Here is a 19,557-nt window from a genome sequence, read left to right as displayed (position 1 = left end):
CTTGGGTGAGCAGTAAATCGGTCTCATCAATGCCAGGTTAGTTAGAGTAGGAATATATACCTTTACAGCTCAAAAAGACACCTACCAAGAGAGAGTCTCTCACAGCCTCTGCATCTCAAAACAGGCCGGACTTCATATTAAACTCATCATCAGCAGGAGTGCATATGAGGCTGAGCTCCGAGGGTGAGTTTTTTTTTTCAACAGCTGTGAGATGACACAGCTGTTGAGCTACGTTTCTTTTCTATGGCACGGGGATGAGGTTTACGCTCACAATAATATTTATCTTTACTAGAACACGGCTGGGAGTCGACAAACGTTTTGTGACATGTGCTTTACATTTTCTCCACAAACACATCGTACGTAACTCAAATGTAGCGGGAGCACGCTGGGCCTGGCGGGTGCCAATGTTAACATACGCTGTCATCCCCCTGGCGGAGGAGATCCTCTCTTGGCTAATCACTCAGGCCGGGGGATCTAAACATTGTCCTGTAGTCTAATGAGCTGTAATCATTTAAAGGGGCTCTCCATCTCTCTGATGTCTAGAACAGCGAGTGAGACAGAGACTGTTATTCTAGATTGTCTACAGTACAGTAGACAGAGACTGTTATTCTAGATTGTGTTCCCGAGTGGCGCAGCGGTCTAAGGCACTGCATCTCAGTGTTTGAGGCGTCACTACAGACCCCCTGGTTCGATTCCAGGCTGTATCACAACCGGCCGTGATTGGGAGTCCCGTAGGGCGGCGCACAATTGGCCCAGCGTCGTCCGGGTTTTGCCGGTGTAGGCCGTCATTGTAAATAAGAATTTGTTCTTAACTGACTTGCCTAGTTAAATAAAGAAAAATAAAATTGTCTACAGTACAGTAGACCACAATGAGAAACCCTTACCAGAGTAGACGCTGGTCAAGATCAGGCCATTATTTAATCATTGCAGATAGAATTTTCCATACTGTGTTCTGGACACAAATGGAGCAGAATATTAATTGTAGAAACCTGGTTGTGTGGGGTTAGATTACTTCTCAGACCACTTTGTCGTCAGTACTGGTCACACCATAAGACTGAAGATTTCTAAGTTAAGTGTCAACTCCTTCTGTCCAGGACACACTAATGTACAAAATCACTTCTGAAAACCCAGATACTGGTCCAATACCACCCTAATAAAGGACCTGTAGATGAAGACCTCATAATCCATAGTGATCAGTTCATGGTGGTAAGAATTTCAATGAAACTGTCAAGTGTACTGCAGTCCTTCACATAGTAACACAGGCTTCAGTAGTTCAGCCCACATGCTTTTTGTTACGGCCTTTCAATTTAAGACTAAAATAAACCTAATCCTGCCACACTCGAAGGAAATCCAATGTGATCAATGAAAACAACTTCCAGTAGTTTTATTAGACCTAATATTTACTAGCCTAATTAAAATGTCTGGAGGTCTGGTTAATGTTACACTGCGTTGATAATAATTACAACAAATTCTGAGCGAGCAGACTGCCGACCACCCAAAAATTACATCACAAAAGACTGGCTCTAAAACGAAACGATCCATAAGATTCCATCTTGGGACCCCCCCTGTCCGTCCCAGCAGTGCATGTCTTCACAGTTGACCTCCAGGTGCCGGCTCCGGTTCTAAATCAAGCCCCCGTTAGAAGCGTTGCGCTTCCGGGGCCACGCTTGGTCATGCTCCCTCAAGGCAGACTATGGATCTAAGACGTTGCCTGAAGAACTCATTAGAGCCACTGGATGAATGAGCCCCCCCCATACCTGTGTGTGTGTGTGTGTGTATATGTGTGTGTGTGTGTGTGTGTGTGTGTGTGTGTGTGTGAGAGAGAGAGGACGGTATGTTGGTGGGGGGAGACAGGGGTGGACTCCCACTTACTTGAAGTTGTCGTCCTCTACGAACTTCTGAAGCTCCTCGATATAGCGCACGGACATTAAATACTTCTGAACATGGGGGAGGGTCACCAGGTGATCTGTGAAGGGAAGATTAAAAACAGACAGTAAGACGAGACCAAGAGAAAGACACAGAGAGAGAGAGAGAGAGAGAGAGAGAGAGAGAGAGAGAGAGAGAGAGAGAGAGAGAGAGAGAGAGAGAGAGAGAGAGAGAGAGAGAGAGAGAGAGAGAGAGAGAGAGAGAAAGAGAGAGAGAGAGAGAGAGCACGATTGAGAGAGAGAGAGCACGATTGAGAGCGAGCGAGAGACCAAGAGAAAGATAGACAGAGAAAGAGATGGAGAGAAAGTGAGAGAGAGAAATTGAGAGAGAGAGGAGAAAGGGGGCTTTCTCCCTCTCTCAGCAACACTCTCCTCCCAACTCCTCCCATCAGCAACACTCTCCTCCCAACTCCTCCCATCAGCAACACTCTCCTAACTCCTCCCATCAGCAACACTCTCCTCCCAACTCCTCCCATCAGCAACACTCTCCTCCCAACTCCTCCCATCAGCAACACTCTCCTCCCAACTCCTCCCATCAGCAACACTCTCCTAACTCCTCCCATCAGCAACACTCTCCTAACTCCTCCCATCAGCAACACTCTCCTCCCAACTCCTCCCATCAGCAATACTCTCCAAACTCCTCCCATCAGCAATACTCTCCAAACTCCTCCCATCAGCAATACTCTCCAAACTCCTCCCATCAGCAACACTCTCCTAACTCCTCCCATCAGCAAGTCTCCTAACTCCTCCCATCAGCAACACTCTCCTAACTCCTCCTATCAGCAACACTCTCCTCCCAACTCCTCCCATCAGCAACACTCTCCAAACTCCTCCCATCAGCAACACTCTCCTAACTCCTCCCATCAGCAACACTCCGTCTAACGCAAATTAACATCTGAGATGTCTGTGTAGCCTCATCGCTAACCCTTCCCCCGTTCTCTCCTCAAACTCTGGTCCGAGTGAAGCAAATGGCCAGCGCCTAGCCGGCAGTACATGAGAGAGAGATGACGTGTAAGCTCTGGGGCGAACACTGGGCGGTTTGGTTGTTGCATTTTAATGCTGTTACCAGCAGTTGTAGGGGGTTAAGGTTGTACACGTGTGCAGCTGCCATTTTGTTCGGGCCCTGTGGAAGTTCTCGGGAACCTCGCTGGCATTTGACCTTGCCGCTCAGCTCCGTGTCCATCGATGAGGGATTTACTTGATTTAAACCAACTCCGCTAACAATGACGCCATGGCAGCGTGGCCCACTCCAACAATTCAGGGGTCACGAGCTCAGGCTTGTTGCTGTAGAAGAGCCATCTTGGATCTAAGATCTGTTCCACAGTTCCAATGTATAAATTTACATCATTAATAGACGCTCTTATCCAGAGCGACTTACATGAGCAATTAGGGTTAAGTGCCTTGCTTAAGGGCACATCGACAGATTTTTCACCTAGTCGGCTCGGGGATTAGAACCAGCGACCTTTCGGTTACTGGCACAACGCTCTTACCCACTAAGCTACCTGCCGCCATGAGGAGTAAACATTTGCTTGCTCTTGCCAGTGTTGTCAAACTAAAAGTATCTTCAACGCAGGCAAGCTAACGATGACGTAGATGCAAGGACAGCAGACTACATCACACAGGCTTGAAGGAACATTCATATCCTTTAACGTTGCCGGGCGTCACCTTTAGCATATGCTTCAGATGCATATCAACCCACAAGGTAGTCAAACATAAGAACCAACTCTTGATAGATAGTGCATAAACTATTATAAAAGGATTAATTGCATAAATAAATATTTGTGGAAATATATCAATTTAAAAAAACAACAATGGTTATTTGTTTACATAGAGTCAAGGATGTGTTTTGTATAATTCTACAAAGTGACCTAGAGCCTATTTTCATTTCCCTTACAATAAAAACATTACGGTGTAAACCATTTGATCAACTTTATTTGTAGATTTGATTAGTAATATAGTTATAGTAATTAATAAAGTCCAGTTACAGCTTCTTTTGACAAAGCAGAAACTAAAAAGATGATAATATAACCAGCCAGGTCACAGGTGAAATGATTTGCAGTATTCCTAAACAAAAGCACCAGTGCATGAACAATTGTAAAGGATGAATTGCATAAAGAAATATTGGTGGAAATATATTCATGACAAGATATTAAAAAAGTCATTTGTTGACTGTATCAGACACTATTGCGCCTTTACGCATGAATCAATCTAGTCTTTCTTTGCTTTGGGTCCACAGTCAGCACACATCTTCGGGGCGTTGTGTGAGCAAAGCCCCACAAACAAATCGGTTGTGCTGCACACAGCTTTCAGGAATTTTGAGAGTTATTTGACAAAGGTAGTTGTCATAGAAACCATAGAAAATCAAAAAAGTTTTACCTGCATGTGACTCTGAGGGAGGATTTGATAAAGTGATGCTCCTTTCCCTGCATCTGTCAATTACAAGATGTGTCCATCTCTTCATGGACAATTTGACCACTGATAGGCCTAATATTGTCACTCATCAGATTATTGTCAATTTAATCTGGTCTATAGGCTAACTCTTATTATGTGTCAAATTATTTTTGGTATAGTTAGGGTGTAGTTTGTCATCCATTTGTAATTCATTCAGTGGGCTGTTATCGTTTGCTTCCCTGGATAGAGTCGAGGATATGTTTCGCATTATTCTAAAGGCCTACTGCAACATGTAGCATGTTTTTTGTTTCCCACAATACATTTGAATAGTAATAGAGCGATAGTAAATAAAACAGTTCCATAACAGCTTCTGTTTACAAAAGGTGCGCTGTCAAATTATTTGCTGCTGATAAACAGGCATAACACAAACTCGTCATTACACTATTGTCTTTCTAAATTAAATCCACCTCTTCACCATCCTTATCATTCAGTTAGGCCTAATTTAAATTAGACTGTGAATGAACGTGCACAATTATCGCCCATTGACTCATTTGTCATTCATTCAGTGAGGAGAGAGAGAGACGCATTAGCGCCTGGCTGGGTACCAACGTCCTACAGCACATTGTCTTGGCGGTGTTATGTTGGAAATAGTCCCATATGGGACTCCTGGTCAAGGCCGGTTGTGATACAGCCTGGAATCGAACCAGGGGGTCTGTAGTGACGCCTCAAGCACTGAGATGCAGTGCCTTAGACCACTGCGCCACTCGGGAACACAATCTAGAATAACAGTCTCTGTCTACTGTACTGTAGACAATCTAGAATGACAGTCTCTGTCTCACTTGCTGTTCTAGACATCAGAGAGATGGAGAGCCCCTTTAAATGATTACAGGACAATGTTTAGAACCCCGGCCTGAGTGATTAGCCGGGTGATCCCCGCAGGGGATGACAGCGTATGTTAACATTGGCACCCGCCAGGGCCAATTGTGCGCCGCCCTATGGGACTCCTGGTCAAGGCCGGTTGTGACACAGCCTGGGATCGAACCCCAGGCTGCAGTGATGCCGCAACATTGCGATGCAGTGCCTTAGACCGCTGCGCCACTCGGGAGGCCCTGGGGCTGATTTTGTACAAAATCAAACATCAGTGGGCCATTGGCGGTTCTAGTGTTTACACTATTATGCCGACCCAAATCAAACTGTGCCGACTCTGATATGTCCTTTCCAGCGTGGTTCCAGCAACTATGGTGGATGCAGCCAGGCCAGTGCAGTACAGCTTGATTTGGCTAAGTTCAGTCGGGCTCAGTTGTTTGAAAAGCCCTTCATCAATAAGAGAGTATTTGAGATTTGAGGGTCTCTATGGGTGATACAGTGATATAGTGGCTGAGGGGGGTGAAGCTGTCAATAAGGAAACCCTGCACTAACTGGTATATACTATGTAGCCTTCTGTCGCTGAAATGCGTCTGTTGGTTGACCTGTGATGCTGCTAAAATACATTAAAACTGCTCTATTATACCAGTGAGAGCGGGCTTTCCTTCTTTTCACCATGCATTTTTTAAACCTGGCATCCGAAGACTGTCTGTTAATCTATACTTTTGAGCTGAGCACAACAATTTATTTGTGTGTGGTGAAGCTGACATGTCTGTAAAAAATGAGGGAAACGTTGTACTCTTACCATATTTACAGGACATCTGCAGGTCAGAGATCACCCTCAGCAGGTTGTTCATCTGATTTGTCCTCTGCTCCGTCTCGATGATGCTATCCGACGCCGGATAGGCCGAGTCGATGTAGATCATGTCCAATAGGTAGATGCCTGGAGAGGGGCGGGACCAGAGGAAGGGGAGGAGTTAGTGGGATCCTGTACACAACTTCTTTAATATTCATTATGTGACAGACATATAGTATCTTGGTTAGATAAGTCTTCAATACATGTTAGAATCACCGTTGGCAGCGATTACAGCTGTGTCTTTCTGGGTAAGTCTAAGAACTTTAAACACCTGGATTGTACAATATTTACAATTATTTAAGCTCTGTCAAGTTGGTTGTTGATCATTGCTACAGATTTTCAAGCCGATTTAAGTCAAAACTGTAATTAGGCCACTCAGGAACATTCAATGTCGTCTTGGTAAGGAACTCCAGTGTATATTTGGCCTTGTGTTTTAGGTTATTGTCCTGCTGAAAGGTGAATTTGTCTCCCAGTGTCTGGTGGAAAGCAGACTGAACCAGGTTTTCCTCCAGGATTTTGCCTGTGATTAGCTCCATTCCTTTTATCCTAAAACAAACTCCCTAGTCCTTATTGATGTACAAGCATACCCATAACATGATGCAGCCACCACCATTCTTGAAAATATGAAGAGTGTTACTCAGTGATGTGTTGTGTTGGATTTGCCCCAAACATAACGCTTTGTATTCAGGACAAAAAGTGAATTTCTTTGCCACATTTTTGCAGTATTACTTTAATGCCTTATTGCAAACAAGATGCATGTTTTGGAATATTTGTATTCTGTACAGGCTTGCTTCTTTCCACTCTGTCATTTAGGCTAGTATTGTGGAGTAACTACAATGTTGTTGATCCATCCTCATTTTTCTCCTATCACAGCCATTAAACTCGAACCGTTTTAAAATCACCATTGGCCTCATTGTGAAATCCCTGAGCGGTTTCCTTCCTCTCCAGCACCTGAGTTAGGAAGGACGCCCGTATCTTTGTAATGACTGGGTGTACTGATACACCATACAAATTATACAATTAATAACTGCACCATGTTCAAAGGGATACAAAATGTTTTAAAAAATAAAATAAAAAAATAATAAAAAATGTTGTTAATGAAATAGCGCCCCCTTCTGTGCACATTTGGTAATACCGTATACCCCGGTATGGTACAGAAACGGTATGACGGTCTGAAAATCTGGATACCGCCCAACCCTATTGAGGAGCTGTGTTGAGTACTGGAGTGTCACTCCTCTTACTCCAGCTCAAACCAGATTTAAGTATTTCACTATAAATCTTGTTGAACGGCTGCTTGGGTTTTCCACTCAACTTTCCTCCTAAGCCTAACCTGGTTGAACCGGACTGAAAGCTGTGCTCACAGTGCTTTAACCAGGCTATCTTAAGCTGTCCATGGACATCACATACTGTCGTGTACAGTACTCCTTAGTCTTGTGAGACTGTTAGCAGAAATGAAGTTAACAAATCAAATCAAGATTTGCTTCTGGGTTCCAATATTCTCTAGTCTTGAATGTTGTCCTGTTGTTTACCTTTACATACCTTTAGTTCATAAAGGCTATTTGTTCCAGAGATGTCTGTTTTTCCTGCTGCTACTGTTGTCAGACATCTTGGAAACATACACAGTTTGCACATCTTAAGATGTAAACGTTTTATAAAAAAGACACAGTGATCCAGAACCCAGATCTTACAGCAGAAAGTAACGCTGTCTGTGTGTGTGTGTGTGAATCTACAGCATAACAGATGTCTGTCTGGTCGTGTCCAACGCGCTAAGAAAGGAATGCTAGAGATTCACAGCACGGTGCTGAGTTTTACTGTTGTGTTGGAGTTCAGGCTGTCTTAGACTTTGTTGTTGGGCAGGTGTGTTGTCTCATAAGGCTCCTGTACAGCCATCTATTGTTTTATAGGCAGGAGGATTTTTTCACTCACGAAACGCTGCAAAGTACTCCCCCTCTATTCTCTCACACAGTAGTTCTAAATATTAAACCACAACAGAACACTACTAGGTTGCCTTGTTGTATGCATTCCACATCCTGTCACCAGCTCTCAGCCTGACACTGTATATCAAGTGTCTGTATGCGTACACCCTCTGTGTGTCTACTTTCTGAAGAAATAGTATATACAGTGGGGGGGGGGGAAAGTATTTAGTCAGCCACCAATTGTGCAAGTTCTCCCACTTAAAAAGATGAGAGAGGCCTGTAATTTTCATCATAGGTACACGTCAACTATGACAGACAAATTGAGAAAAAATAAATCCAGAAAATCACATTGCAGGATTTTTAATGAATTTATTTGCAAATTATGGTGGAAAATAAGTATTTGGTCACCTACAAACAAGCAAGATTTCTGGCTCTCACAGACCTGTAACTTCTTCTTTAAGAGGCTCCTCTGTCCTCCACTCGTTACCTGTATTAATGGCACCTGTTTGAACTTGTTATCAGTATAAAAGACACCTGTCCACAACCTCAAACAGTTACACTCCAAACTCCACTATGGCCAAGACCAAAGAGCTGTCAAAGAGCTGTCAAAGGACACCAGAAACAAAATTGTAGACCTGCACCAGGCTGGGAAGACTGAATCTGCAATAGGTAAGCAGCTTGGTTTGAAGAAATCAACTGTGGGAGCAATTATTAGGAAATGGAAGACATACAAGACCACTGATAATCTCCCTCGATCTGGGGCTCCACGCAAGATCTCACCCCGTGGGGTCAAAATGATCACAAGAACGGTGAGCAAAAATCCCAGAACCACACGGGGGGACCTAGTGAATGACCTGCAGAGAGCTGGGACCAAAGTAACAAAGCCTACCATCAGTAACACACTACGCCGCCAGGGACTCAAATCCTGCAGTGCCAGACGTGTCCCCCTGCTTAAGCCAGTACATGTCCAGGCCCGTCTGAAGTTTGCTAGAGTGCATTTGGATGATCCAGAAGAGGATTGGGAGAATGTCATATGGTCAGATGAAACCAAAATAGAACTTTTTGGTAAAAACTCAACTCGTCGTGTTTGGAGGACAAAGAATGCTGAGTTGCATCCAAAGAACACCATACCTACTGTGAAGCATGGGGGTGGAAACATCATGCTTTGGGGCTGTTTTTCTGCAAAGGGACCAGGACGACTGATCCGTGTAAAGGAAAGAATGAATGGGGCCATGTATCGTGAGATTTTGAGTGAAAACCTCCTTCCATCAGCAAGGGCATTGAAGATGAAACGATGGCTGGGTCTTTCAGCATGACAATGATCCCAAACACACCGCCCGGGCAACGAAGGAGTGGCTTCGTAAGAAGCATTTCAAGGTCCTGGAGTGGCCTAGCCAGTCTCCAGATCTCAACCCCATAGAAAATCTTTGAAAGTCCGTGTTGCCCAGCGACAGCCCCAAAACATCACTGCTCTAGAGGAGATCTGCATGGAGGAATGGGCCAAAATACCAGCAACAGTGTGTGAAAACCTTGTGAAGACTTACAGAAAACGTTTGACCTGTGTCATTGCCAACAAAGGGTATATAACAAAGTATTGAGAAACTTTTGTTATTGACCAAATACTTATTTTCCACCATAATTTGCAAATAAATTCATTAAAAAATCCTACAATGTGATTTTCTGGATTTTTCCCCCTAATTTTGTCTGTCATAGTTGACGTGTACCTATGATGAAAATTACAGGCCTCTCTCATCTTTTTAAGTGGGAGAACTTGGACCATTGGTGGCTGACTAAATACTTGTTTTCCCCACTGTATGTGTTATGTTCTTCATATGTTTACATTTACATTTTAGTCATTTAGCAGACGCTCTTATCCAGAGCGACTTACAGTTAGTGAGTGCATACATTATTTTTTTTTTTTCATACCGTGGGAATCGAACCCACAACCCTGGCGTTGCAAACGCCATGCTCTACCAACTGAGCTACATCCCCTGCCGGCCATTCCCTCCCCTACCCTGGACGACGCTGGGCCAATTGTGCGCCGCCCCATTGGTCTCCCGGTCGCGGCCGGCTACGACTGGATTCGAACCAGGATCTCTAGTGGCACAGCTAGCACTGCAATACAGTGCCTTAGACCACGGCGCCACTCGGGAGACGAATGAAAACAAAACGGTGTCACAGAAAGGAAAACTATTGAAACCCACCCAGCAGGTGGCATTAATAACTTGTTGCCCTGATAGTTGGTGTAACATTATAAAAAGGGTGTATTATTTCGCCAATGTGTGGTACACCTGGTCTTTTACTCACAACAGGATTTGACATCCATGTCACCATGCCCTGGCAATGTGTCAAACAGTCAAAACACACACCATGCCCTGCAATGTGTCAAACAGTCAAAACACACACCATGCCCTGCAATATGTCAAACAGTCAAAACACACACCATGCCCTGCAATATGTCAAACAGTCAAAACACACACCATGCCCTGCAATGTGTCAAACAGTCCAAACACACACCATGCCCTGCAATGTGTCAAACAGTCAAAACACACACCATGCCCTGCAATGTGTCAAACAGTCAAAGCACACACCATGCCCTGGCAATGTGTCAAACAGTCAAAACACACACCATGCCCTGCAATGTGTCAAACAGTCCAAACACACACCATGCCCTGGCAATGTGTCAAAGAGTCAAAACACACACCATGCCCTGCAATGTGTCAAACAGTCAAAACACACACCATGCCCTGCAATGTGTCAAACAGTCAAAACACACACCATGCCCTGCAATGTGTCAAACAGTCAAAACACACACCATGCCCTGCAATGTGTCAAACAGTCCAAACACACACCATGCCCTGCAATGTGTCAAACAGTCCAAACACACACCATGCCCTGCAATGTGTCAAACAGTCCAAACACACACCATGCCCTGCAATGTGTCAAACAGTCAAAACACACACCATGCCCTGCAATGTGTCAAACAGTCCAAACACACACCATGCCCTGCAATGTGTCAAACAGTCAAAACACACACCATGCCCTGCAATGTGTCAAACAGTCAAAACACAAACCATGCCCTGCAATGTGTCAAACAGTCCAAACACACACCATGCCCTGGCAATGTGTCAAACAGTCAAAACACACACCATGCCCTGCAATGTGTCAAACAGTCAAAACACACACCATGCCCTGCAATGTGTCAAACAGTCAAAACACACACCATGCCCTGCAATGTGTCAAACAGTCCAAACACACACTATGCCCTGCAATGTGTCAAACAGTCCAAACTAGCAGAGAAGCGGCAAGGACTGTTCCCCATTTCCTGTCTTTATTCTGTGCAGAGGAAAAACAAGGCACGCATGAAACGCAACCTGGAAAAACATCTGCTGACCTTTTTATTGACTGGATGTCAGACTTTTCCTACCATTCGACTCTTTGTATCATAACCAGCTACCCAGAAGGCATGTGTATACATGTGGGCAGCGAAGCTGGTGAGTCTCATGTTTGTTGTTCCTCATTTGCAAGGTGGTTGGCATCATCTTTCCACAACTTTCTGGAAGACTTTTTGTATAGAAACGAGACGTCACCCATATACATCCACATAACTAAATCACTTCAGCAGCTGCGGTTAATTTGCCCCAACAATATATCCCACATGTTGCCATAGCCCCCCTAATTGGTTTAAACAGGGACCCTCGAAGCGGAGTAGAAGACATTACGATTAGTGTCAATTGTGCAAAGTGTCTGTCGGCGACTTTGTCAGCTCTGTCGGCGACCTCGTCAGCTCAGACGAATGCGATGAGATGAGAAGAGAAGAGAAGGAGGGGAGAGCAGATTGAGATGTATTGAGCAGGGACTTGCTCTGGGGTCGAAGGGTTGCTTCGAGCTACAGCTTCCGAATCGTGCCCTGAAACCTTAGCCGTCCCTCTTGGGGGGTGGGGGTAGCTGTTCAGAATGTGGCGTGCCAAAATCCATGCGTAAAATGGAGAACAGGCGAAAAACAAACCCACCTAACGTGGAAAAACAACCACTTCATGGTGAGAACGACAGAGCAGCTTAAAGGGGGTCTGAACATACTGATTTGGCCTCGTTTTTTTACTTGTTCATTAACAAATGCAGCGGCCATTACTGAAGCCAAACTAGCATTGTCTTGGGGAGTATGGTTTAATGTGTGTGTGTGTGTGTGTGTGTGTGTGTGTTCGCACGTGGGAAGCATTTGTAAATTAGCTTCAGCCGGCTGGTGTGCGACCGTGGCAAAGTTGGTTTGACTTTGGATAGCCTATGTCTGGTGATAGTTAGGGACAGTCAATAAATGACACAATGTAAATGGGACAATATTTTCATGTTGCACATCTTCGAGTTGTCTCATTAAAATGCTTTCAATATTTGTATATGCATTTCTACAATTTATTGTTGGTTTGAGGTTTTTAACCCTTTACACTCGTGGGAATTGGATTGTGATGCATTGAAATGTTTCTTACAGAAGAAATATGAAAAGTATATGCATAAGCAGAGTAGGGAACAGTTTGGAGATTATGGGAAAATTATTAGACCAAAGTTAACGACAACAGTTCACCTGATACAACACTGAATCCAAACATTACAATTTTGATTTTATGTGCATTTTACATTTACTGTACTTTTTGCCGCATTTGTTGATAAAGAAATCTGAAAATACTCTGGATACATTCAGTAACATGATAAGAACAGTCCTGGAAAATGTGGGGTAGGTGTAACATAAGACAAAAAAATAACAAGGGTTTGAGTGAGAGGACTAACTGGTGTCTCCATCAAAACGGTATTTATTATAGTCAACATCTCATCTTTAAAATTACATAGAGTCCTCTTAATTTACGGCAGGTAGCCTAGTGGTTAAGAGCGTTAGGCCAGTAACCGAAAGGTTGCTGGATCGAATCCCCAAGCCACCGACTAGGTGAAATCTGTCGATGTGCCCTTGAACAAGGCACGTAACCCTAATTGCTCTTGTAAGTCAGCTAAATTATGTACATTTGAAATTGACAGCATTTCCCTCACTCAGACAGCAAAAAATTTGCAAGTCACCCAATTAGCAGCATGGATGGGGGCAACCTACAGCGTTGTGAAGTGCAGAGCCTGAGCTCTGACGTCATGTATAGCATGTTACTGTACAGCCACTGCGTTCCAATTTTGGCGGTTATCAGTTGCCCAAATCTGCCATTTTCAACCTGTATACGGGCACAAGTGTAAAGGGCTACGTTATTGAAATTTGGAGCTTTTTGACATCTGCAAAAATTGTCCCGTGTACATTGACTAATTTAATGATGGTCCCTAACCTGCCCCATAGGGATATCAAATATCGAACCAAATTGATCATGGACATTACGATCGGGTCGAGTGCAGATGCGCTCCGAATTGATGATTACTTGGTGCTGTCAGCTGTGGGCATGATTGAAATAAGCCCAACCCAAGGAAAACTGTTACGGTACCCTTCATTCCGTGACGTACCATTTTTTACTAATTACTGTATCTCGCAAATCTCCATTTTGGACAAGACTGACTAAGACCAAAATTATCCTATTTACACTTTGTAGTCAATTTTGACACTGGATTTTTTTATCTTTTTTTTTTACTAATATGGATGCAACAGGCCATTTCCTACCAGATACGTTGTTTATTGCCTTCAGTTGCTCTTTAACCACAAAATGATGTAATCTACTATTACAGTGATGTAATCTACTATACAGTGATGTAATCTACTATACAGTGATGTAATCTACTATACAGTGATGTAATCTACTATACAGTGATGTAATCTACTATACAGTGAGCCAAGAAGCTGATTAAGAAAACAAAGGCAAGATTTTATAACACTTGGGAACATGGGTTACTGGAAAATGAGCATACGATGATTTATGATAATCATTTTACATTTACGTCATTTAGCAGACGCTCTTATCCAGAGCGACTTACAGTCAGTGAGTGCAAACATTTTCATACTGGCCTCAATCAATCAATCAATTTTATTTTATATAGCCCTTCTTACATCAGCTAATATCTCGAAGTGCTGTACAGAAACCCAGCCTAAAACCCCAAACAGCTAGTAATGCAGGTGTAGAAGCACGGTGGCTAGGAAAAACTCCCTAGAAAGGCGAAAACCTAGGAAGAAACCTAGAGAGGAACCAGGCTATGAGGGGTGGCCAGTCCTCTTCTGGCTGTGCCGGGTGGAGATTATAACAGAACCATGCCAAGATGTTCAAAAATGTTCATAAGTGACAAGCATGGTCAAATAATAATCAGGAATAAATCTCAGTTGGCTTTTTCATAGCCGATCATTAAGAGTTGAAAACAGCAGGTCTGGGACAGGTAGGGGTTCCATAACCGCAGGCAGAACAGTTGAAACTGGAATAGCAGCAAGGCCAGGCGGACTGGGGACAGCAAGGAGTCACCACGGCCGGTAGTCCGACGTATGGTCCTAGGGCTCAGGTCTCTCAGTTGGCTTTTCATAGCCGATCATTAAGAGTTGAAAACAGCAGGTCTGGGACAGGTAGGGGTTTCGTAACCGCAGGCAGAACAGTTGAAACTGGAATAGCAGCAAGGCCAGGCGGACTGGGGACAGCAAGGTGTCATCATGCCCGGTAGTCCTGACGTATGGTCCTAGGGGCTCAGGTTCTCAGAGAGAAAGAGAGAACGAGAGAATTAGAGAGAGCATACTTAAATTCACACAGGACACTGGATAAGACAGGAGAAGTACTCCAGGTATAACCAACTAACCCCAGCCCCCCGACACATAAACTACTGCAGCATAAATACTGGAGGCTGAGACAGGAGCGGTCCGGAGACACTGTGGCCCCATCCGAAGAAACCCCGGACAGGGCCAAACAGGAAGGATATAACCCCACCCACTCTGCCAAAGCACAGCCCCCCGCACCACTAGAGGGATATCCTCAACCACCAACTTACAATCCTGAGACAAGGCCGAGAGTATAGCCCACAGAGGTCTCCACCACAGCACAAACCAAGGGGGGGCGCCAACCCAGACAGGAAGATCACGTCAGTAACTCAACCCACTCAAGTGACGCACCCCTCCCAGGGACGGCATGAAAGAGCACCAGCAAGCCAGTGACTCAGCCCCTGCAACAGGGTTAGAGGCAGAGAACCCCAGTGGAGAGGGGAACCGGCCTGGCAGAGACAGCAAGGGCTGTTCGTTGCTCCAGAGCCTTTCCGTTCACCTTCACACTCCTGGGCCAGACTACACTCAATCATATGACCTACTGAAGAGATAAGTCTTCAGTAAAGACTTAAAGGTTGAGACCGAGTCTGCGTCTCTCACATGGGTAGGCAGACTGTTCCATAAAAATGGAGATCTATAGGAGAAAGCCCTGCCTCCCGCTGTTTGCTTAGAAATTCTAGGGACAATTAGGAGGCCTGCGTCTTGTGACCGTAGCGTACGTATTGGTATGTACGGCAGGACCAACTCGGAAAGATAGGTAGGAGCAAGCCCATGTAATGCTTTATAGGTTAACAGTAAAACCTTGAAATCAGCCCTTGCCTTAACAGGAAGCCAGTGTAGGGAAGCTAGCACTGGAGTAATATGATCAAATTTCTTGGTTCTAGTCAGGATTCTAGCAGCCGTATTTAGCACTAACTGAAGTTTATTTAGTGCTTTATCCGGTAGCCGGAAAAATAGAGCATTGCAGTAGTCTAACCTAGAAGTAACAAATGCATGGATTAATTTTTCTGCATCATTTTTGGACAGAAAATTTCTGATTTTTGCAATGTTACGTAGATGGAAAAAAGCTGTCCTTGAAACAGTCTTGATATGTTCGTCAAAAGAGAGATCAGGGTCAAGAGTAACGCCGAGGTCCTTCACAGTTTTATTTGAGACGACTTTACAACCATCAAGATGAATTGTCAGATTTAACAGAAGATCTCTTTGTTTCTTGGGACCTAGAACAAGCATCTCTGTTTTGTCCGAGTTTAAAAGTAAAAAGTTTTCAGCCATCCACTTCCTTATGTCTGAAACACAGGCTTCTAGCGAGGGCAATTTTGGGGGCTTCACCATGTTTCATTGAAATGTACAGCTGTGTGTCATCCGCATAGCAGTGAAAGTTAACATTATGTTTTCGAATAACATCCCCAAGAGGTAAAATATATAGTGAAAACAATAGTGGTCCTAAAACGGAACCTTGAGGAACACCGAAATGTACAGTTGATTTGTCGGAGGACAGACCATTCACAGAGACAAACTGATATCTTTCCGACAGGTAAGATCTAAACCAGGCCAGAACTTGTCCGTGTAGACCAATTTGGGTTTCCAGTCTCTCCAAAAGAATGTGGTGATCGATGGTGTCAAAGGCAGCACTAAGGTCTAGTAGCACGAGGACAGATGCAGAGCCTCGGTCTGACGCCATTAAAAGGTCATTTACCACCTTCACAAGTGCAGTCTCAGTGCTATGATGGGGTCTAAAACCAGACTGAAGCATTTCGTATACATTGTTTGTCTTCAGAAAGGCAGTGAGGTTGCTGCGCAACAGCTTTTTCTAAAATTTTTGAGAGAGAATGGAAGATTCGATATAGGCCGATAGTTTTTTATATTTTCCGGGTCAAGGTTTGGCTTTTTCAAGAGAGGCTTTATCACTGCCACTTTTAGTGAGTTTGGTACACATCCGGTGGATAGAGAGCTGTTTATTATGTTCAACATAGGAGGGCCAAGCACAGGAAGCAGCTCCTTCAGCAGTTTAGTAGGAATAGGATCCAGTATGCAGCTTGAAGGTTTAGAGGCCATGATTATTTTCATAATTGTGTCAAGAGATATAGTACTAAAACACTTAAGTGTCTCTCCCGATCCCAGGCCCTCGCAGAGCTGTGCAGATCCAGGACAGCTAAGCCCTGGAGGAATACGCAGAGGGGTTCGTTTCCCCTCCCGTGGGAAACGAACCCACAACCCTGGCGTTGCAAGCACCATGCTCTACCAACTGAGCTACAGGGGACAATAATCATTGTATACAATGATTTGTACACCACATGTACAACTGTGCATTTGGAAATGTATTTTTTTGCACCCTGAGGTGCTCAACACAGGGGGCTGGTCAACACAAGCCCCAGCCGTTCCTGTGTGGCTTAACCCTGAGGTGCTCAACACAGGGGGCTGGTCAACACAAGCCCCAGCCGTTCCTGTGTGGCTTAACCCTGAGGTGCTCAACACAGGGGGCTGGTCAACACAAGCCCCAGCCGTTCCTGTGTGGCTTAACCCGGACGTGCTCAACACAGGGGGCTGGTCAACACAAGCCATAATGAAACATGGAGGTGTTGACACCGTCAAAGTCCTAAAATTGAGAAAGATCCATGACCAGACCACAACCCCCAGCATGGTGGTGAGGAAGGTGTGGACATGATAATTGGTTCTCAACCCCACTCAGCAGGGTCAGAAACAACTGGATGCATCCGCTTTTCAGGGGAAATGGAAAGATGTTAAGAAAGTAACACTCCATCTTAACTCCTCCTCCACATTTACTGGATGGGTTGAACAGCGCAGAAGAGAACCTCCCCCGGCAGTTAATTTTTTTTCTCTCGTCAGGACCAGAAAGAAAGAAACGCCGCTCAGGCATTTATTTTACACCTGCTAAGTTAGGTTAGTTCAGGTTAAATAAAATGTAAAAACAGAAGTGATGTTGAATGCACAGACTAAGCCGTTCTGGATAAGGGTCTGCTAAGGGAATCTGATAAGGGAATGACCAAAATGAAAAAATAGACAAATGTCACCAGAAAGCCGCTCAGATTGTATACGTGGCCAGACTGTAAAACATCCCTCTGCAAGGTTTCAATGTATGAGACAGAGCTAAGGAAAGGTTCACTTCAGGCCTTCTTTTTTTTCCCACATTCATTTTCTATGTCATAATGAATTGCTAGTGTCAAATAGAACGTTGAGATACATTGTTTTGATTCAAATGACTATTTTCTTCTTGCCCACCTATAGCTGAACCAGTTAAGCCAGATGAACATCTACACGATGTATTATCATTTGGACGTAATGGAAAAAGTGAATAATATTCACCAAATTACAAATGAAAACCAGCCCCTTTCCTGTCCTTACCCCATATTCCCCTTAACAAAAACCAACAAGCAGCCCTGCATTTCAACAATGGTCTGCTTAGCTTCAACGGCTCTGAACTTAAAAAATTGGAAAACAAATCTTGAAGTTAGCCAGTAGTACTTGATAGAACAGTTTTTTTTTTTTTTTAAAGTCGTGGGGGAGGCGTGCAATGAAAAATAATTGACTCTATAGTATCTGGAAAGGTCCATTGAGTGACCTTTCACCAGGCCTCCTCCCATTGCAGTTTTAAAAAAGCCAGGAGAAATGAGAGAGGAACTGTTGGGGGGTGAAGATTTGAAAAATTGCCTGAGGTCCCAACATCTTTGATGACAACAATTAACCCAAAAATTAACCCAAAAATGTTAACTTTATGAACAGGGCCTGAGAAACAGATCCAGGAACAGTGAGTGCTTACTTGTGCCCCTCTAAAAAAAAAAAGGCATTCAGGTCACACAGTTCAGGTCCAGGAACAGTTAGTTCTCACTGGCTCCATTTTCCAAAAGGTTTCTGGTCAAGTGATGTTTTCTTTTTTTAAAAGATCCACATGGCTGCCAGGGAAAGTCCTTAAAACATAAAATATCATAAACAGAGCGATATATTATACAACCGGATGGCTGACATATTGCTCATAGTCAAGTCTTAACAGTTGTGTGCTGGTAATGATTACGGTTCATTATTCTGGCAAATGAAATAAGGTTCCATACATTTGGTGCGGTAATTTATTGTTCTTCAAATTAAGCCGAATGATGTCTCCGGCTAGAGGTGGAGTGCGGACCATTGTTTCACTAGTGTGAAAGGACATGTTTCTGTGTAAATCACATCTTGCAGTGTCGTTGAAAAGGTTGAGTTGTAGGCCAGGTAATTGGAGAGAGTGAGGACGAGAGAGAAAAATTGAGTTCCAAAGGGAGGCCCCTACACAGGTGGGCACCGCCCCGTCACAGGCGGGCACCGCCCCGTCACAGGCGGGCACCGCCCCGTCACAGGTGTGCACCGCCCCGTCACAGGTGGGCACCGCCCCGTCACAGGTGGGCACCGCCCCGCCTCATGTTGATACACTGCTGATCATGGTGATACTGTAGCAAGGATTCTGATAACTAATAAAACCTCAATAAGTAACAAAAGAAAACGTCATATCACCTTTAAAAGGAATAAGGTAAAGTAAAACGTTACACGCGTACTTCTGGATCAAAAACAGAAGTCAAGGGAAAAAGATGACATCATCATCCAGATTTAACTCACACTAACATCCTGAGAGGATCGTCTCTTTAAGACAACGGCAATCATTTGTACGATCATTGCCGCTAATATATAAAGTGCAAATCAATCCCTGAACAACAGCAAAGGACCTTGTGAAGATGCTGGAGGAAACAGGTACAAAAGTATCTATATCCACAGTAAAACGAGTCCTATATCGACATACAGTGGGGAAAAAAAGTATTTAGTCAGCCACCAATTGTGCAAGTTCTCCCACTTAAAAAGATGAGAGAGGCCTGTAATTTTCATCATAGGTACACGTCAGCTATGACAGAC

General features: G+C 44.2%; 1 protein-coding gene across 2 annotated transcripts in view; it reads right to left on the bottom strand.

The window, feature by feature from the left end:
* The window catches only part of LOC121581909 (ras-specific guanine nucleotide-releasing factor RalGPS1), a 295,729-nt gene that overhangs the window by 50,044 nt on the left and 226,128 nt on the right, over positions 1-19,557 (bottom strand). For both annotated transcript variants that reach the window (XM_041897302.2, XM_041897304.2), the window contains exons 9-10: positions 5,986-6,123; positions 1,873-1,966 (exon numbers count right to left, since the gene is read on the bottom strand). In XM_041897302.2, coding sequence (XP_041753236.1) covers positions 1,873-1,966; positions 5,986-6,123 — 232 coding nt within the window. The remainder of the gene's footprint in view (positions 1-1,872; positions 1,967-5,985; positions 6,124-19,557) is intronic.

Source organism: Coregonus clupeaformis, chromosome 15 (assembly GCF_020615455.1).
Source record: "Coregonus clupeaformis isolate EN_2021a chromosome 15, ASM2061545v1, whole genome shotgun sequence".
NCBI classification, from domain to species: Eukaryota; Metazoa; Chordata; class Actinopteri; order Salmoniformes; family Salmonidae; genus Coregonus; species Coregonus clupeaformis.
Note: the sequence above shows the minus strand (reverse complement) of the source record. Positions and strands in the feature narration are given on the sequence as shown.